The 18335-nt window shown below is 46.7% G+C and overlaps 1 protein-coding gene across 1 annotated transcript; it reads right to left on the minus strand.

The window, feature by feature from the left end:
• Positions 1-1731: 1731 nt before the first annotated feature.
• On the minus strand, positions 1732-17492 carry LOC132389914 (SLAM family member 5-like). Its single transcript, XM_059962476.1, has 4 exons — positions 17258-17492; positions 12432-12716; positions 3740-3886; positions 1732-3354 (listed from the first exon to the last, which is right to left on the minus strand). Exons 1-4 carry the CDS (start codon positions 17490-17492, stop codon positions 3281-3283), a joined length of 741 nt encoding a protein of 246 aa, XP_059818459.1. The 3' UTR covers positions 1732-3280.
• Positions 17493-18335: the final 843 nt, after the last annotated feature.

An 18335-nucleotide genomic window follows, 5' to 3' on the forward strand; every position in this document is an offset into this window, starting at 1 on the left:
ACAAGAGACACCCATTGCCATATCTGCCCCCACCACCATCCCCATCCTCATACAACACCCATGTATTTGTGACAGCGGATGTAGGACATGGATCACATCCATGGAGGATGGATGTCTCCTGGTTCACAACGGGTGGATCATTTGAGGGGACCTAGGAGACTTGATGGTGTCATACACAGTGGGAGAAATCTCTATCGTCTCCACTTGTCTGTGAACCTGGAGAGAAAGCACAGAATTCAGAGACAGGAGATGCAATCCGGGACACGATAAATGTAGGTGGGAAGACACAAGACCATTTTCTCAATCTGTAAATTCTTCAGATACCCTCCTGCCTCAACACTACCTACCCCTCCACCAATCTTTATATTTTGCACAAACTTTGCCTCAAATCCATCAGTTTCATGATCAGAATCATTGACATACAACATGAAAAGTCCCCGATATCAACCCCTGTGGAACACCACTAGTCACCGGATGACAACCAGACCAGGTCCCCTTTATTCCCACTCCTTGTCTCCTGCCAGTCAGCCAATCTTCTGTCCATACTCAAGAAAACGTGTAAATGCTGAAAATCCAAGCAACACACACAAATTACTGGAGGAAGTCAACAGGCCTGGCAGATTCTATGCAATAATCTCAGAATGTGACCCTTCATCAGGACTGGAATAAAAGACGAGGTCAGAGAAAGAAGGTGAGTGGAGTTGGGGAGGAAGAAGTACAAGGTGGTAAGTGATAGGTGAAACCCGGAGAGGGGAGGAGTGAAATAGAGAGCTGGGAAGTGGATTGGTGAAAGAAATAAAGGGCTGGAGAAGGGGGAATTTGATTGGAGAGGCTGGAAGACCATGGAAGAAAGGGTAGGGAGGAGCATGAGAGGGATGTGATGGGCAGGAAAGGTGATAAAGTCAGAGAGGGAAATGTGAAGTGGGGAGGCAATTACCAAACGTTAGAGAAATTGATTGTCATGCCATCAAGTTGGAGGCTACCCAGACAGAATATAAGGTGTTGCTCCTCCAACCTGAGTGTGGCCTCAGTGCGGAAACAGAGGGTCCATGAACTGGCATCTCAGAATGGAAATGGGAAGTAGAAATGACATGGGTGGCCTCCGGAAGATCTCTCTTTTCTCTCGGCCAGCTCTCTCTCATTCCTCTGTCATACCCATTGTCCTACTGTACTACTAATAAACCTCACTTTCGTTTCTCCTTCTCAAACCGCGGGAGGAATCTGTCATATCATCATCACTGTCTTCTAGGGTTCCTTTACCTTCAGCTCCGTAATGAAATCAGATTAAATGCCAGTGACAGGGTGCATAGGGAAGACTGTATATCCCAGTGATGGGGTGCATAGGGAAGACTGTATATCCCAGTGACAGGGTGCATAGGGAAGACTGTATATCCCAGTGATGGGGTGCATAGGGAAGACTGTATATCCCAGTGACAGGGTGCATAGGGAAGACTGTATATCCCAGTGACAGGGTGCATAGGGAAGACTGTATATCCCAGTGACAGGGTGCCTGGGGCGACGGTGTCCCCCAGTGAAACACTCTGTTTCCGTCATCTGTGTAAGTCTAGAGAAGAAAATCTCCTGCCCCACCAGGCATGGGAGACTGAAACACAAACCCATCAGAACCCCCTGTTTGTGTGGATGCTGCGTGATACAATACCCTGTTACAAATAAGGATCACGGAATAACAAACAGTACGCTACATGCAATTAAACAATTTAGCTTTATAATTCTTAATTTGCCTAGAAGTTAGTAAAGAAAAAGCAACAAAAGAAAAGGGCCCATTTTAACAGAACAGTCTAACGTGCACAAGCTGGAGCTCACAGTTTCCCCTTCTCCGATCCTCCTTCGATCTCCCCGGGTTTCATCGAATAACGACCCCACTCAGGGTCGACTCCTCCAACCTCTACTCTCCGGCATCATCTCCCTTCATCTCCCACCAACAAAAAGACGCCACTCACACCGGTGTCAGGCACTCAACACGGAAAACACACCCCCTTCATTGGACAGTTCACCTCAGAAAACACCCGTTATCTCTCACCATAACCCAGACACTGGCTCTACAGAAAGACCATTACGTTAGCAGTGAAACCTTTCCCAGAGAGTTACACCAGTAACTAGGTGTGTTGAGGGGGTGGGGGGGGGAGTGCAACCCACAGCGACTGGGTGTGAAGGGGGGAACTGTGTACCCCAGTCACAGGGTATGTGTGTGTGGGGGGACTGTAATACAGTCACTGAGTGTGTGTGGGGGGACTGTAATACAGTCACTGAGTGTGTGTGGGGGACTGTAATACAGTCACTGAGTGTGTGTGGGGGACTGTGTACCCCAGTCACTGGGTGCGTGTGTGTGGGGGACAGTGTGTGTGAAGGAGGGAGAGTGTAACGCAGTGGGGGGAGCAGTGAACCCCCCGGCGACCGGGTGTGCGTGTGGTGACAGTGTACCATGGTGACTGTGTGTGTGGACAGAATACACAGTTAATGGGTGTGTAGGGAGACAGCATACCCCAGTGTCTGTGCGTGGAGACACTACCCCAGTGACTGGGCACTTGGGGAGGGGACAGTGTACCCACATGTGGGGGGCACAGTGTACCCTCCCAGTGACTCGGTCTGTGTGTGGGGGGGAACATTGTAATTCCCCCAGTAACTGGGTGTGTTAGGGGGACAGTTTACCCCCAGTGACCTGGTGTGTGGATTGGATAGTGTACACCCCTGTGACTGGTGTGGGGGTGGACAGTGTTACCCCAGTCACAGGGTGTGTGTGTGTAGGGACAGTGTACCCCAGTTGCCAGGAGTGTGAGGACAGTGTACCCCAGTGGCTGGGTGTGTGGGGACAGTGTACTCCAATCATTGGGTGTGTGCGGACAGTGTACCCCTGTGGCCGGGTGTGTGGGGACAGTGTACCCTGTATATGAGTGGAAATGGAATCTTGTTGCTTTGATTGAACCAATATGAAGGTCACTGTTCAGTTTGAGGGGCAATCTCTTTGCTTATTACCCGGTGCCTTTGCTTATGTTTCTCAGCTCTGTGGAATCTTTGACAGAACTGTAAGGAAGCTCAGCTTTGGCTCTCGATGAGTCTGTGATTGTCCTTTGTGCCAGAACATCCAGTGGTCTGTCAGAGTGGTGAGGATGGTCTGAGGAGATTACACTAGTACCCCTGTCTCGAGGTAATGTGGCTGTCCTTCAGACTGTGAGAATGGTCCCAGGGGACTGAAGAGTTCGGTCTGCAGTTCCACTCCCCTCACTGGGGTAATACATCTCCTCTTACCATCTCATTTCCTTCAAGAGGCTGCCTGTTGCTGCGAGCTCTTTGCTGCCTGAAATTCTGCGCAAATTGAGCTGTTGGGAAGTGGCTCTGTGGAGGAGAGGAAGAAGTGATGAAGACCTGCCCCCACCACAATGTTTCCTTCATACCCCAATTACTGTCACCCCTCTGCACCACCTCCACTGCCAAGCCCCCATCTCTCCTGAATCCCTCCCTCATCTCTCCTTTCCCTCACATTTTCTGCTCCCTTTAACCTCCTTATTCTTTCCTCCAACTGTCCACCTCCTCCCTCTCCCACCTACACCTCAATTCCTGTCATCCACACACCCTGACACCAACTACATCCCTTCTCCCACCTTTCGTCCTGATACGTGAGGGTCAGGATGTGAGACACCTGCCTATACCCCTCTCCTGCTCCCCCTGCCCGGACTTGGCTGGACCTCCGGTCCTAAGGGTAGGACTGTTGCGTACTTGCCTGCAGACCCTCTCTCTCCTGCTGCACTCCTCCTGAGGGTGAAATATAGCGTGAAAATAAGTCCCACAATGACACCAACGATGTTGATGCTTGCAATGAGTGCAGAGATGCTCTTTGAAAAATTGTCATGAAGATTGGTTTCGAGTTCTGAAAAATGTAAATTATTTTTCTATATGTGCAAATCACCGTTTCATTCAATTTTAAATTGTTCACCGGTATTATTTAACAAAGGAGAGACTATCTAAAATATTTCCTAGTATAGACAACTACTGCGATAGATGTAAAACTGAAGTAGCTACTTTATCGCACATGTTCTGGTCATGTTCTTCATTAAAATCGTTTTGGAAATCTTTATTTTCTACAATTTCTAAAGCTCTGAAAATTAATTTACAACCTAACAGATTAAATGTTCTATTTGGAATAGTTCTGCATCATATTCAGGGTATCTCATCTTCAGAACAACATGTAATTGCATTTGTTACATTATTGGCAAGAAGGGCTAATTTATTAAAATGGAAAGATACCTCTGTCCCTACTTTAATTGAATGGTTTTCTCAAGTAATGTTATGTCTCAGTTTGGAAAAAATTGGAAGTAGAACTTTTGATCCCCAATTCAATCTTGAGAGACGAAGGTTTTTTTTGCCAAATACTATCATTTAATTTGAATTATTTTATATGGTTTCCTTCCAATTTTTTTTATAAATATGAATTGGCAGCTGCTGATTCTTTTTCTTCACATATATATATAGATGATGTTAAGACATATTGCTCTGGGGGGTTGATTCCTAATGGTGTTTTTTTCCTTTTTCTTGTAGTTAGTGGGTTTTGTTTTCCTAGTTAGATGGGGTTCTTTTTTTCCCTTCTTTTTCCTATATATATAAATTTTTTTCCATTTTTATATTTTACGATCGGCTTATTTTTCCTTCAGCTTTATTAATCGTATACATATTAATCTGTTGAAGTTTTGTATCATTTTGTAGCTGTAGAAGATTACGTACCAAGAAAAAGATTCCAAAAATGAAAAAAAAAGTAAAACTCAAACATATCAAGGGTAAAAGAGCGTTAAATGAGAAAACCACACACAAGTTTTACAAAGCCTGTCCAGTTTCTTATACCACCTGTGACAAAGTAGCTGGTAGGCTACACTGCATAGAGGCTGAAGGAATTCTTTTCAAGCTTGCCTGGAGCCCATGGGTAATGCCAGTGGTCCAGCAGTCAAGAATAGTTCTGTCAGGATCTGTGGTGATTTTAAGGTCACAATCACCCAGTACTGAACATAGATCAATACCCTCTGCCCAGGATAGAGGAGATCTTTGCAGACCTTTCTGGAGGAAAGCACAACAGCAAAGTGGACTAAGCTAAGGCCTACCTACAAATGGAAATGAAAGAAGAGTTCAAAGTGTTTCTCACCATAAACCCTCACAAAGGGCTTTATGAGTATAATAGGGTAATTTTTTGAGTCACATCTGCCCCTGTACTCTGGCAGAAAGCTATGGACCAGGTGTTGCAAGGTTGTCCAGGAACTCAGTGCTACCTGGATGGTTTAATTGTTACCAGTCAGGTTGACAAACAACATCTCCAAAACCAAAAGACAGTGTTAAAAAGATTAGAAGATCATGGGCTCAGTGAATGATGCAACAAGTGTGAATTCTTTCAACCGAGCATAACTTACTGTGGTCACACCATTGACACATAAGTGTTACACACGTGTATTGAGAAAATTCATGCAGTGGTGGATGTTCCAAGGCCAAAGGTCGTGTCTCAATTGCAGTTCTTTTTGTGATTTGTCAATTAATATAACAGGCTCCTGCCAATCCTGGCTACTGTACTCCACCCCTTGAACTCATTACTACAGATTACGAAGAAATGGCAATGAAGTAAAGTAATGTGAGGTGGATTTCCAAAAGGCAAAGGAACTGGTGACATCAGACACTGTACTCACATGTAATACCCGGGTTAAGAACATCTTTTATTGTATTTCCTCTCTTGTGCTGGAAGGTATTTGATCTTAGCAGTTTTTCTGCAAACACGATGTGTTTGGTTAGTTAGGCTTCATACATTAGTGTTTTTGGCTTCACCTGAGACAAGGAGCTATTTGTTCAACTTAGGAAAGTTATGTCAGCCAATTGAGATTTCTTTGTAACGTGTTATAACAGTCCGTTCAGTGGGATGTCATGAAACATTTGAGAGAGCTGGGTGGGATCAGAATTCTGAGGAACAGTGGGCTGGTTTTGTTGGCAGATGTTGGAAGAAGGAGGTGCGGAGCGGAACACAGGGGAAGACACTCGCAGAATCCTGCCTGAAGGGGAGACCGTGTTGCAGGAATGTGCTGATGAATGGCATAGAGGGGGAGTTAGCCAGATTGTTCGTAACATTGAGAGCTTTGTGCAGATGAAATATAAAATATCTGTAAATATACTTGCACTGTAAGTCTATGGCAGTGTAAGGTCTGTTATTTCCTGATGAACAAAACCTTGGCACGGAGCAGTGTTGATACAACATTCACCTCAAATCTGCATTCCCTCAGCATTCCAGCTTTCCAAGTTAGTTAAACCCGAATCATACCGACCTGAGATGTGTGTTGCTTATTGAAGGTGGCCTTCTCACCATTCCCCATGCAATACTGAGTCACGTGGCTGTTGGCCAGAGTTATCTATGAGCCAATTTGGTTACGAGCCTCAGTGAGAGGGTTATCCACACCTTCCAGTTAAACTTTCCCGTCGTTCCTTACCTAATGATATACGTTCAGTCCTGTCACATGCTATGAGTGATGGAAGTGAAAGCCCCATAAGCTTTGCATCACGGTCCCTTACGGCTACAGACAAAAAATTAGGCACAGATTGACAGAATGGGCTTGAATCTGATTTGGGGTGTAAAACATTTCAATCAGTACTTGCATGGGATGGAGTTTACCCTCATTACTGTTCCTCAACCACTGGTGTCCATTTTCAATCCACAGACGGGTGTTCCACTAACAGCAGCTGCTAATGCAGAGATGGACCAGTTTCATGCAGCCGAAGAGACACGATGACAAGATCAAATTCAAGAGGACAACTAATCATGGAAATGCTGATGGATTGTTCCTTAGAAAGGAACTGTCCGCAAAATTTACAGAAGAGGACAGATCCTTTTGAAATATTCTCCCTCATGAAAATCGAAAGTCTCCCTATTACGGCAGAGATGATCGAAAGGTAAACCAGAAGGGAATCTACACTGTCTCTGATCTACATGGTCACCCAAAGTGGCTGGAGTGTGCTGCAGAAATTCCAGTTGCCCCATTTTTACCAGCGCTGGGATGAACTTACCCTTGACGGAGTTTCCTTTTGTGGGGCTTGAGAGTTACTGTACCATCCAAGCAGACAGCTAAAGTGTTGGATGACCTACATGCTGGTCATCTAGATGTGGTTAAAGTGAAAGTGTTGGCTGAAAGCTTTGTCTGGTGGCCTGCGATAGATCAGCAGATCAAGCAACTTGCCATGCACTGTTCAAGATGCCAACTCATCCAGAAGATGCCAAGTGCAGTGCCTCTCCATCCCCGGAAATGCCCTGCATTGCTCAGGCAGAGTGATCCCCTTGTCAGGAAACACTTTACCTTGCAAGAGTAAGAAATCCTCCACAGCCACTAACTCTTTAGACCTGAATAGGACAAGTTAAGATTCACTCTGCTCTAGCTGTTTATATAGTAGTTGTATTTTATATATATATATAAAATATAGAATTCAAAGGTTTACCATTGACATGTTCACTGGTCATTGTAAATTGCCTCATGGTTAGATAAGGGTTAAATCAGGGGTTGCTGGTCAGCATGGATGATAGGGTCGAAAGGGCCGGTTTCACACCATATCTCAATGAATAAATTCGTAAATGAACTGAGTTGGAGATTCTCTCTAAGCAGGGAGGAGTGTAGCGTGTTCAATATTTCAGTAATATTGTAAATATATGTTTTGATTAAGAATTCTTGTCTGTTTACATAATTTATTACCGGTTATATGCACAAAGTGCATGAACAGCGCACATCATTACGCCACCCCGTCATACATGTGCACTTCACTAAAAGAGAAACGAAGAGTGTACACACATATCCCAGTTTCCATGTTTTCCTTTCATTTAGTTTCTGGAGTTACAGAAGTCATAAACGCTGGACTGGACTGTATTCAGGGATTCATCTTCGAGTCTACATGAATACACCACAGCTGTCACTGACTTCATTAAAACCTGTGTGGATGAGCATGTGCCTACGAGAACATATTGTACAATCCCAAACCAAAACCTGTGGATGAATCAGGAGATTGGCTGTCTGCTGAGGGCTACGTCTGTGGCATTTAAGTCTGGTGACCCAGGTCTATGCCAGAAAACCAGGTATGACTTACCGAGGGCTATTTCAAGGGTGAAGAGACAACTTCAAGTGAGGTTGGATGTGATATCAGATGCACGTCAACTCTGGCAGAGTTTGCAGAACATTACTTCCTACAAAGCAAAACCCTGTAGCATGAACATAAAAAATTGGAGTAGGAGGAGGCCATCTGGTCCATCAAGCCTGCTCCACCATTCAAAAAGATCATGGCTGATCTGGCCGTGGGCTTATCTCCACCTACCTGCATTTTTCCCATAACCCTCAATTCCCCTACCATGCAAAAATCTATCCAAACTCGTCTTAAATATATTTATTGAGGTAGCCATTGCTTCTTTGGCAGAGAATTACACAGATTCACCACTCTCTGGGAAAAGCAGTTCCTCCTCATCTCCATCCGTAATCTACTCCCCCAAAATCTTGTGGCTATGCTGCCTAGTTCTAATCTCACCAACCAGTGGAATTAACTTCCCTGCCTCTAACTTAGTCTATCCCTTTCATAATTGTATACAGTTCTATAAGATCTCCTCTCATTCTTCTGAATGTCAGTGAGTACAATCTCTCCTCATAGTCTAACCCCTCATCTCTGGACTCAACCTGGTGAACCTCCTCTGCACCTTGTTCAAGAAAGAAGACCAGAACTGCACACAGTACTCCAGATGCAGCCTCACCAGTACCCTGTACAGTTGCAGCATAACCTCCCTGCTCTTAAATTCAATCCCTCTAGCAATGAAGGACAGCATTCCATTTGCCTTCTTGATAGTTTGCTGCACCTGCAAACATGAGGAAATCTGCAGATGCTGGAAATTCAAACAACACACACAAAATGCTGGTGGAACACAGCAGGCCAGGCAGCATCTATAGGGAGAAGCGATGTCGACGTTTCGGGCCGAGACCCTTCATCAGGACTAACCAAAAGGAACAATAGTAAGAGATTTGAAAGTAGTGGGGGGAGGGGGAAATGCGAAATGATAGGAGAAGACCAGAGGGGGTGGGATGAAGCTACGAGCTGGAAAGGTGATTGGCGAAAGTGATACAGAGCTGGAGAAGGGAAAGGGTCATGGGACGGAAGGCCTCAGGAGAGAGAAAGGGGGGAGGGGGAGCACCAGAGGGAGATGGAGAACAGGCAAACAACTAAATATGTCAGGGATGGGGTAAGAAGGGGAGGAGGGGCATTAACGGAAGTTAGAGAAGTCAATGTTCACGCCATCAGGTTGGAGGCTACCCAGCCGGTATAAAAGGTGTTATTCTTCCAACCTGAGTTTAGATTCATTTTGACAAGAGAGGAGGCCATGGATAGACATATCAGAATGGGAATGGGACATAGAATTAAAATGTGTGGCCACTGGGAGATCCTGCTTTTTCTGGCCGACCAAACGTAGGTGTTCCACAAAATGGTCTCCCAGTCTGCGTCGGGTCTCACCAATATATAAAAGGCCACACCGGGATCACCGGACGCAGTACACCACACCAGCCGACTCACAGGTGAAGTGTCGCCTCACCTGGAAGGACTGTCTGGAGCCCTGAATGGTGGTGAGGGAGGAAGTGTAAGAGCAGGTGTAGCACTTGTTCCGTTTACAAGGACAAGTGCCAGGAGGGAGATCGGTGGGAAGGGATGGGGGGGATGAGTGGACAAGGGAGTCGCGTAGGGAGCGATCCCTGCGGAAAGCAGAAAGAGTGGGGAGGGAAAGATGTGTTTGGTAGTGGGATCCCGTTGGAGGTGGCGGAAGTTACGGAGAATTATATGTTGGACCTGGAGGCTGGTGGGGTGGTAGGTAAGGACTAGTGGGGTGACGGGTAGATGGGGTGAGGGCAGATGTGCGGGAAATGGGAGAGACGCAAACCAGCTTTTTGTGATTCATGCACAAGCACTCCCAAGTCTTTCTGCACAGCAGCATGAGGCAATTTTTTCCCATTTAAATAACAACCTGCTCTTCCATTTTCCCTTCCAAAGTGGATGACCTCACATTTACCAACATTGTACTCCACCTGTCAGACTGTTGCCCTCTCACTGAACCTATCTATATCCTTCTGCAGATGCTCCATATCCTCTGTACAATTTATTTTTCCACTGAATTTAGTGTTATCAGGAAACGGAGATAAAATACACTCGGTATTGTATCAGATTGTTAATGTACTTCATGATCAGTTGCAGGCCCAGCACCGACCCCTGCGGTACTCTGCTCACCACTGATTGCCAAACAGAGAAACACACATGTATCCCAGTTGTTTACCCATGCTAATGCATCTTCCTCAACTCCATGCATCCTAATCTTACAGATAAGTCTTTTAAGTGACACCTTATCAAATGCCTTCTGGAAACCCAAATAAATAATGTCTATCTGTTCTCCACTATACACTGTGCTCGATATATCCTCAAAGAAATCCAGTAAGTTTGACAAACAGGACCTGCCTTTGCTGAATCCATGCTGAGTCTGCCTGATGGATCCATTTCTTTCCAGATGCCTCACAACTTCTTCTTTAATGATAGCTTTAAGCATTTTCCCAACTACAGATGTTAAACGAACTGGCTGATAGTTGGTTGCCTTTTGCCTATATGCTTCACTACCAGACGAGCTCAACTCCTTTTATGCCTGCTTTGAAGCCGAGAATATAACTACAGCTGTGAAAATCCCTGCGGCTCCCAATGACCCTGTAATCTCTTGCTCAGCGGCTGATATTAGGCTGTCTTGAAGGAATGTGAATCCTTGCAAGGCCACAGGCCCCAATTAAGTACCTCGTAAAGCTTTGAAAACTTGTGCCAACAATGGGCGGGAGTATTCACGGCCATTTTCAACCTGTCACTGCTATTAGTGAAAGTTCCCACTTGCTTCAAAAGGGCAACAATTATACCAGTGCCCAAGAAGAGACGTGTGAGCTGCCTTAACATCTGTCATCCAGTAGCACTCACATCTACAGTAATGAAATGGTTTGAAAGGTTGGTATTGGCTAGACTGAACCCCTGTGAGTAAGGACATACTGTAGACCCACTACAATTTGCCTGTTGCCACAGTAGGTCTATAGCAGATGCAATCAATGACTCTTCACATGGTCTTAGCTTATCGGGTGCCTTTTGAACTCCTGTGCCTTTTGTGGTAGTTAGCGCAAAGGTGCTACACAAAGCGGTCCCCGGTCTACATCGGGTCTCACGACGTAGAGGAGGCCACACAAGGCAAACTGGATAGAGCAGATGAGCCCGTCAGACTCACAGGTGAGGTGTCACCTCACCTGAAAGGAATGTTTGGGGCCCTGAAGGGTGATGCACTTGTCCTGCTTACAGGGATAAGTGTCATGAAGCAGATCAGTCGGGAAGGACAAGTGGACAAGTGTGCCTCAGAGAGAGCCGTCCCTATGGAAAACAGAAAGTGAAGGGAGGCTGAGCCTTGTGGTAGAATCCCGTTGATCATGGCAGACGTTATGGAGAATGATCTGCTGTATATGGCGGCCTATGGAGTGGTAGGGAAGGATAAGGGGAGCTCTCTCCCTGATATGCTGGCAGGAAAATAGGCTGAGGTAGATACCCGGGAAATGGAGAAGAAGTGGGTGAGGGTATCGTCATGATTCCTGGAAGAATAGGCTCTCTGTACCTGTGTATGTGTATGTATTCTGCATCATAGTGACGCCATGCTTGGTAAGCATGTGGTGTGGGTGAAGCTCACCCCGCTATGCATATGGGACCTGGGGTAGAGTGTACTGATGGAAACAGTCCTGTACAACAGAATTTTAATTTTATATTCACCTGTGGTCTCCTGTCCTCAGGTTCCATGTACAAGAAGGTGTGTCTCAATTCAGCACTCGATGTTTGCCTGGACTTAGTTCCTGAACGATGGGTGGCCAGGTCAGCAGGGGGTGAGACCTCCTCAACATTTTGCTCATGAGCAAGGTGGCCATTCCCAGTCCAGACAGTAGTCCATCGAAACCTCCATCTGAACCCACAGCCTGCCCATCATCCGAGGGTATATCCGTTCATGGATGTTAAATGAAAAGAATTCAGCATCGTCTGCTGGAGGCTCTCAAGGAGCAGTGGGCTCCACAGTGGGTCCATCCTGGGCATGGGACAAATGCTTTAATCAAGCTTTGCTTAAAATAAATGGGGAGAATACTGGGTACAGAATAAACCCCTCTCTCCAGTGATCTGTTAAACACTGCCAAGACACAGATTAGATCCAGAGTAAAGTTCTTCTTTTTTGTCCCACCGCACACTCTCAGTACAAGGTTAGAAACTCCATTAACACTGTCCTATCTCATGTTTCCAAGACACGGGCTCGATACAGACTGAAGCTCCCTCTGCAGGGAAACAACACCCTCAGAATAATCTGGGTTCTTCACTCTGACACTTACCACATGTGTCCAGTTTGCAGATGTCCCTCAGCCTGATCTCTGCAGCTTCATTACTGATGGGGTTCCTGACCTCACATTTGTACACAGCGTCTTCGACCTCTGCAGTGTGATGAACCTCTAGCGTATTTCCGACTACCCGGATGTGCCGCGTGCTGTCATTTACCAAAGCTTCTCCATTCCTCCACCACGTGAAGCTGGTGGGGTCACCTGAGGTCACGGTGCAGGTCAAGGTGAAGTTGCAGGTCACAGTGGTCTGAACTGTGATGTTTGCTCCTGACACAAGCTCTGTTGGGGCAGAGAGATGCAAGATGAGTAAAGGAGATCTTTGTGGACACTTCAATCACCATCTTCGCCATCCCATCCTGAAAGGTCCCAAGTGAACATAAAGCTAATCCCAGCTCATATCCCCCCACCCATTTAACCCTTCACTCATCTTCAGTTCATCCAGTTGCTGCTAGAAGCAGCTTCCACATGTGCTGTTCCCTCTTTCCAAAAAATTGCCCAGGGTCATCCACAAACACTCTGTTATGTCTTGTTTATGGCTCTGTATGCAGGGAATTCTCTCAGTTCCATGTCTTTTGTCACTCCTGGGAATGGTCCTGAATCTGGTGCAAGAGCAGTAACCATGGGACTGTGACGGGCACAGAGCTAGACTGGAACTGTGTGCAGTGTTCCAGAGTGAACCTGACACTGGAGATCCAGGGTCACACACCTTCTCCCCCATTCATCAGCTCACAGATCAGGGTGTCGTCAGGATGTTAATTCCCATCTGTTGACGTGGCTCATTCTGAGAGGGGAAACGAGGCATTTCATGTTCCAGGCAAACACGAGGAAATCTGCAGATGCTGGAAATTCAAGCAACACACACAAAATGCTGGTGGAACACAGCAGGCCAGGCAGCATCTATAGGGAGAAGCACTGTTGACGTTTCGGGTCGAGACCCTTCGTCAGGACTAACTGAGAGGAAAGATAGTAAGAGATTTGAAAGTAGGAGGGGGAGGGGTAAATGCGAACTGACAGAATTAGACCGGAGGGGGTGGGGTGAAGCTGGGAGCCAGAAAGGTGACTGGCAAAAGTGATACAGAGATGGAGAAGGGAAAGGATCATGGGACAGGAGGCCTAGGGAGAAAGAAAGGGGGAGGGGAGCACCAGAAGGAGATGGAGAACAGGCAGAGTGATGGGCAGAGAGAGAAAAAAACTAAATATATCAGGGATGGGGTAAGAAGGGGGGGAGGGGCATTAACGGAAGTTAGAAAAGTCAATGTTCACGCCATCAGGTTGGAGGCTATCCATCGGTATATAAGGTGTTGTTCCTCCAACCTGAGTGTAGCTTCATCTTGACAGTAGAGGAGGCCATGGATAGACATATCAGAATGGGAATGACACGTGGAATTAAAAAGTGTGGCCACTGGGAGATCCTGCTTTTTTTGGCGGACCGAGCGTAGGTGCTCAGCGAAATGGTCTCCCAGTCTGCGTCGGTTCTCACCAATATATAAAAGGCCACACTGGGAGCACCAGACACAGTATACCACACCAGTCGACTCACAGGTGAAGTGCCACCTCACCTGGAAGGACTGTCTGGGGCCCTGAATGGTGGTGAGGGAGGAGGGAGGAAGTGTAAGGGCAGGTGTAGCACTTGTTCCGCTTGCAAGGATAAGTGCCAGGAGGGAGATCGGTGGGAAGCGAAGGGGGGGGGGGGGCTACGAGTGGACAAGGGATTCGCGTAGCGAGTGATCCCTGCGTAAAGCAGAAAGTGGGGGGGAGGGAAAGACGTTCTTGATAGTGTGATCCTGTTGGATGTGGCAGAAGTTACGGAGAATTATACGTTGGATCCTGAGGCTGGTGGGGTGGTAGGTAAGGACGAGGGGAACCCTATCCTGAGTGGGGTGGTGGGCAGATGGGGTGAAGGCCGATGTGCGGGAAATGGGAGAGATGCATTTGAGAGCAGAGTTGACGGTGGAAGAAGGGAATCCCCTTTGTTTAAAAAAGGAAGACATCTCCTTCATCCTGGAATGAAAAGCCTCATCTTGAGAGCAGATGCAGTGGAGGCGGACGATTTGTGAGAAGGGGATAGCATTTTTGCAAGAGACAGGGTGGGAAGAGGAATAGTCCAGGTAGCTGTGAGAGTCTGTAGGCTTATAGTTGATATCAGTAGATAAGCCGTCTCCAGAGATGGAGACAGATCAAGAAAGGGGAGGGAAGTATCGGAAATGGACCAGGTAAATCTGAGGGCAGGGTGAAAGTTGGAGGCAAAGCTAATGAAGTCGACAAGCTTCAGGAAACATGCTCCATGTTTCATGTTCATGTTCCATGTGGCTAAAGGGGCTTTTCTTGTTCCATGGGGATAAAGGGGCTTTTCCTGTTCACTGTGGCTGAAGGTGTCTTCTTTTTCCATGTGGCAAAGGAGGCTTCTCCCGTTCCGTGTGGCTAAAGGGGTTTTTCCAATTCCATGTAGATAAAGTGGCTTTTCCTGTTCCATGTGGCTAAACGGGCTTTTCCCGTTCCATGTGGCTAAAGGGGCTTTTCCAATTCCATGTAGATAAAGTGGCTTTTCCTGTTCCGTGTGGCTAAACGGGCTTTTCCTGTTCCATGTGGCTAAACGGGCTTTTCCCGTTCCGTGTGGCTAAAGGGGTTTTTCCAATTCCATGTAGATAAAGTGGCTTTTCCTGTTCCGTGTGGCTAAACGGGCTTTTCCTGTTCCATGTGGCTAAATGGGCTTTTCCCGTTCCGTGTGGCTAAACGGGCTTTTCCCGTTCCGTGTGGCTAAAGGGGCTTCTCCCGTTCCATGTGGATAAAGGGGCTTTTCCTGTTCCGTGTGGATAAAGGGGCTTTTCCTGTTCCGTGTGGATAAAGGGGCTTTTCCTGTTCCGTATATCTCAAGGAATCTTGTCTCCATTTGCCTGGGTTCAACCACACAGGGAGCACCATGCACCACCTTATTACCTATCTCCCTGATTCAGACCTCATTGTGAGAAGCATACTCAATTCCAGTCCCTGTCTTCCTTGCTTAGGCCACCCACAGTATGTACTCACAGTTTTGGTCTCTCTTGGTCAGACCACACTCAGATCAGAAAATACTTCATAAAGCAGAAAACGGACATTCAGCCAATCCCAGCTGTGTCAGTTGGGATGGATCTTTCTCACACTGTTCTCTCTAAGCTGTGTGGGTGCACGGCCAGGCAGTGGCTGAAATACTCCCGCACACGTAACCGATGTTGCTGCATTAACTGGAATTGGATGCAGCTAGAGAAAGTTTACAGAATGTGAAAGGTTTTCTTTGTTGGACTGTCTTTCATTATATCCTTCAATTCATAAAATCAAAAGTATGCGATTTTTCAATTTTCTAAATATTCATAGTCTACACATTGCAGAAAAATTTAAAGTGCTGCGATGCTACCAGGCCATTTAAAGCTTTCCTGTTGAAAACAATGGTTGGACCGCACAGTTGTAAAAAATGTTTGAGTGAATGTTGATATCCAGCCTGATCCCAGCTTCCTACCGTGGCTCCATTCTTGTAGGTGACAGTGTCCTGTTAGAATATGATAGATATGATAGGGTCTCTGCCTTCCTCCCCTACCCATCAGCAAGTTGCAGAAGTCCTGGCATTCTTAGAGAAACTCCTTGCTTCCGTCTCCTTCCACCACCACAAATTCTTGCCTCACATCAAACCCACTGTCCAGGAAATCAGTTCCCACTGAGTTTGAATTCAATCCTTTGTTTGATACAAGAGTGTAATCTTTAACACAACAGATTCTGCAGATAGATGTATCATTACAGCAGGAGATTGGCCACAATTAATGTTGAAGTGGATGGGCTCCAGCGGGAGAAGACCACAGCAGTTTCCACTCCTCTATCTGATAAAGTGGCCACTGACTCTACTTTTGCCTGTCTATCAGTGCCCTCAACTCTCCAACACTTCACCTGGAAGTATCAGCAGAAACTGTTCGGAACTGAGAATGATGTCTACTGGGATTACTGGGCGGGGGTGAGAAGTGGCAAATGGAGCTGAGTTGTAGTGGGGCAGAGGCAGAGCCGGGCTGGGGGAGATTAGGCTGCTGGGCAAGTGTCCCTGGGGAAATGCACCGGGGTAGGGTGTGCACAGTACATTGAGCGAGGTGGAGGTCACTTTATCAGGTACACTCGTACACCCTGCTCGTTCATGTAAATGTCTAATCAGACAATCCTGTGACTACAGAAAGTTGTAAACACAACCATCATGGGCACAAGCCTCCCCAGCAATGAGGATAACTTCAAAAGTGGCATCTGCCGTGAAATACCCCACCACCCAGCACATGCCCTCTTCTCATTGCTTCCATCAGGGAGGAGGTACAGGAGCCTGGGGTCACACACTTGACGTTTCAGGAAAAGCTTCTTCTCCACCACCATCAGATTTCTGAATGGACAATGAACCCATGCACTCTGCATCACTAGTTTGCTCTCGTTTTCCACTGTTAATTTAATTTTATATATATTCTTTATTCTTCATTATAGCTTTTTTAATCATGTACTGCTGCCACAAAACAACAAATTTTATGATGTGTGCCAATGATATTGAACCTGATTCTGATTCTGGTTCTGTTCTAATTGTACGTGTTTGTACCACACTCCTCCCCGTGTGCTGCTTCTACAGGCTTGGGGCCACAGGGTCACCCTGCACGGCCACTGGCCTCATCTCCAGGGATGCAGTGGGTGTGTTCCCCAGCCCTGCACTGTTGCAGCCCCACTACACTGGGACCCTGAGCCCAACTCTGGACACAGGCAGACAGTGGGAACACGCAGGATCTGCCCTCACACATTCATCCAGGACCCTCCACAGTTTTACTCACCGTACACCTTAAGTTGGATACGCTTTCTGCGTTCATCTCCTGAATCTCCTGCTGTAACAATGACCTCATATTCAGCAGCATCCTCTTTCCTCAGATCATGGATTTCCAGGCTGAAGTTTCCAGAATGAAGAGTTATTCGGTTGTTGTAAGTGGTATTAAAGTATTTAATCGACCCTTCCAAGTATCGAGCTATCTTTGTGCTGGGTGATGATCTTTTCCACACAACCTCATCCATGTCCTGTCTGACTGGGATCGAAGGAAACAAGGAAACCGAGTGTCCCAGGACTCCATTCACAATGGCAGGGGAAGCTCCAGTCCTGGCTGAGGAGACAAGAGGAGGCAGTCAGAATGTGAGCTCAGTGACCGGAGGAGGAATCAGAGCTTGCAGGATCACAGACACAGGGGCAGGCCATGCGGACCATTGTCTGGCTACTGGCCCACGAGTGATCTGCCCCACAGTTCCTCCATCACACAGTGAGCTCATGGGGGGAACAGAGTGAAGATTCTCTGCAGCCAGGCCTGAGAAATGAAGTCAGGGAGGCAGAGAGATGGCAAAGGAACTCGGTGAAGTGAATGGTATCGGGGGAGAAGGTAAAAACATTTGGGGAGTTTGAACGAGAAAGGAACAGAACAACACTCTTACAGTTCAGGTCAGTGGAGTTCAGATTTCAACTCTGGCATCCTGTGTAAGCAAGTTTGTCCGTTCTTACCGTGAGTGCGTGTGTCTCCTCCCACTGCCCAAAGACATACCGGTTAGCAGGTCAATTGCTCACTGTAAATTGTCCTGTGGCTAAACTCGGGATAACTAGTTGGGTAGCTCGTCTGGCCGTAAGGACCTGTTCCAAGCTGTATCTCTAAGCCAATAAATAAATGATATGGGTAAATGGGAGGGTGTGAGCCATGTGGAAGAAGAGATTTTTGAAAATGATGAAAGGCTTAAATGGTGAGGTGGAGAATCGAATACGAGAGAGTCTGAGGTTGGTATCTTTGGAGTAGAGATGGACATTAGAAATGGTTTAAAGCAGTGATCAGGTTGCTTCTTTCACATCAGTCGTGATGTAGACCTGGGTACAATGAA

The sequence above is a fragment of the Hypanus sabinus genome, unplaced genomic scaffold (genome assembly GCF_030144855.1).
Source record: "Hypanus sabinus isolate sHypSab1 unplaced genomic scaffold, sHypSab1.hap1 scaffold_703, whole genome shotgun sequence".
In the NCBI taxonomy this organism is placed as follows: domain Eukaryota; kingdom Metazoa; phylum Chordata; class Chondrichthyes; order Myliobatiformes; family Dasyatidae; genus Hypanus; species Hypanus sabinus.

Coding starts and splice junctions, on each gene's coding strand:
- LOC132389914 (XM_059962476.1), bottom strand. CDS start 17,492: ATGGATGAGGTTGTGTGGAAAAGATCATCACCCAGCACAAAGATAGCT. Junction 12,717..17,257: donor TATCCAACTTAAGGTGTACG/GTGAGTAAAACT, acceptor CTGCCCCAACAG/AGCTTGTGTCAGGAGCAAAC. Junction 3,887..12,431: donor CTGCAAACTGGACACATGTG/GTAAGTGTCAGA, acceptor TACATTTTTCAG/AACTCGAAACCAATCTTCAT.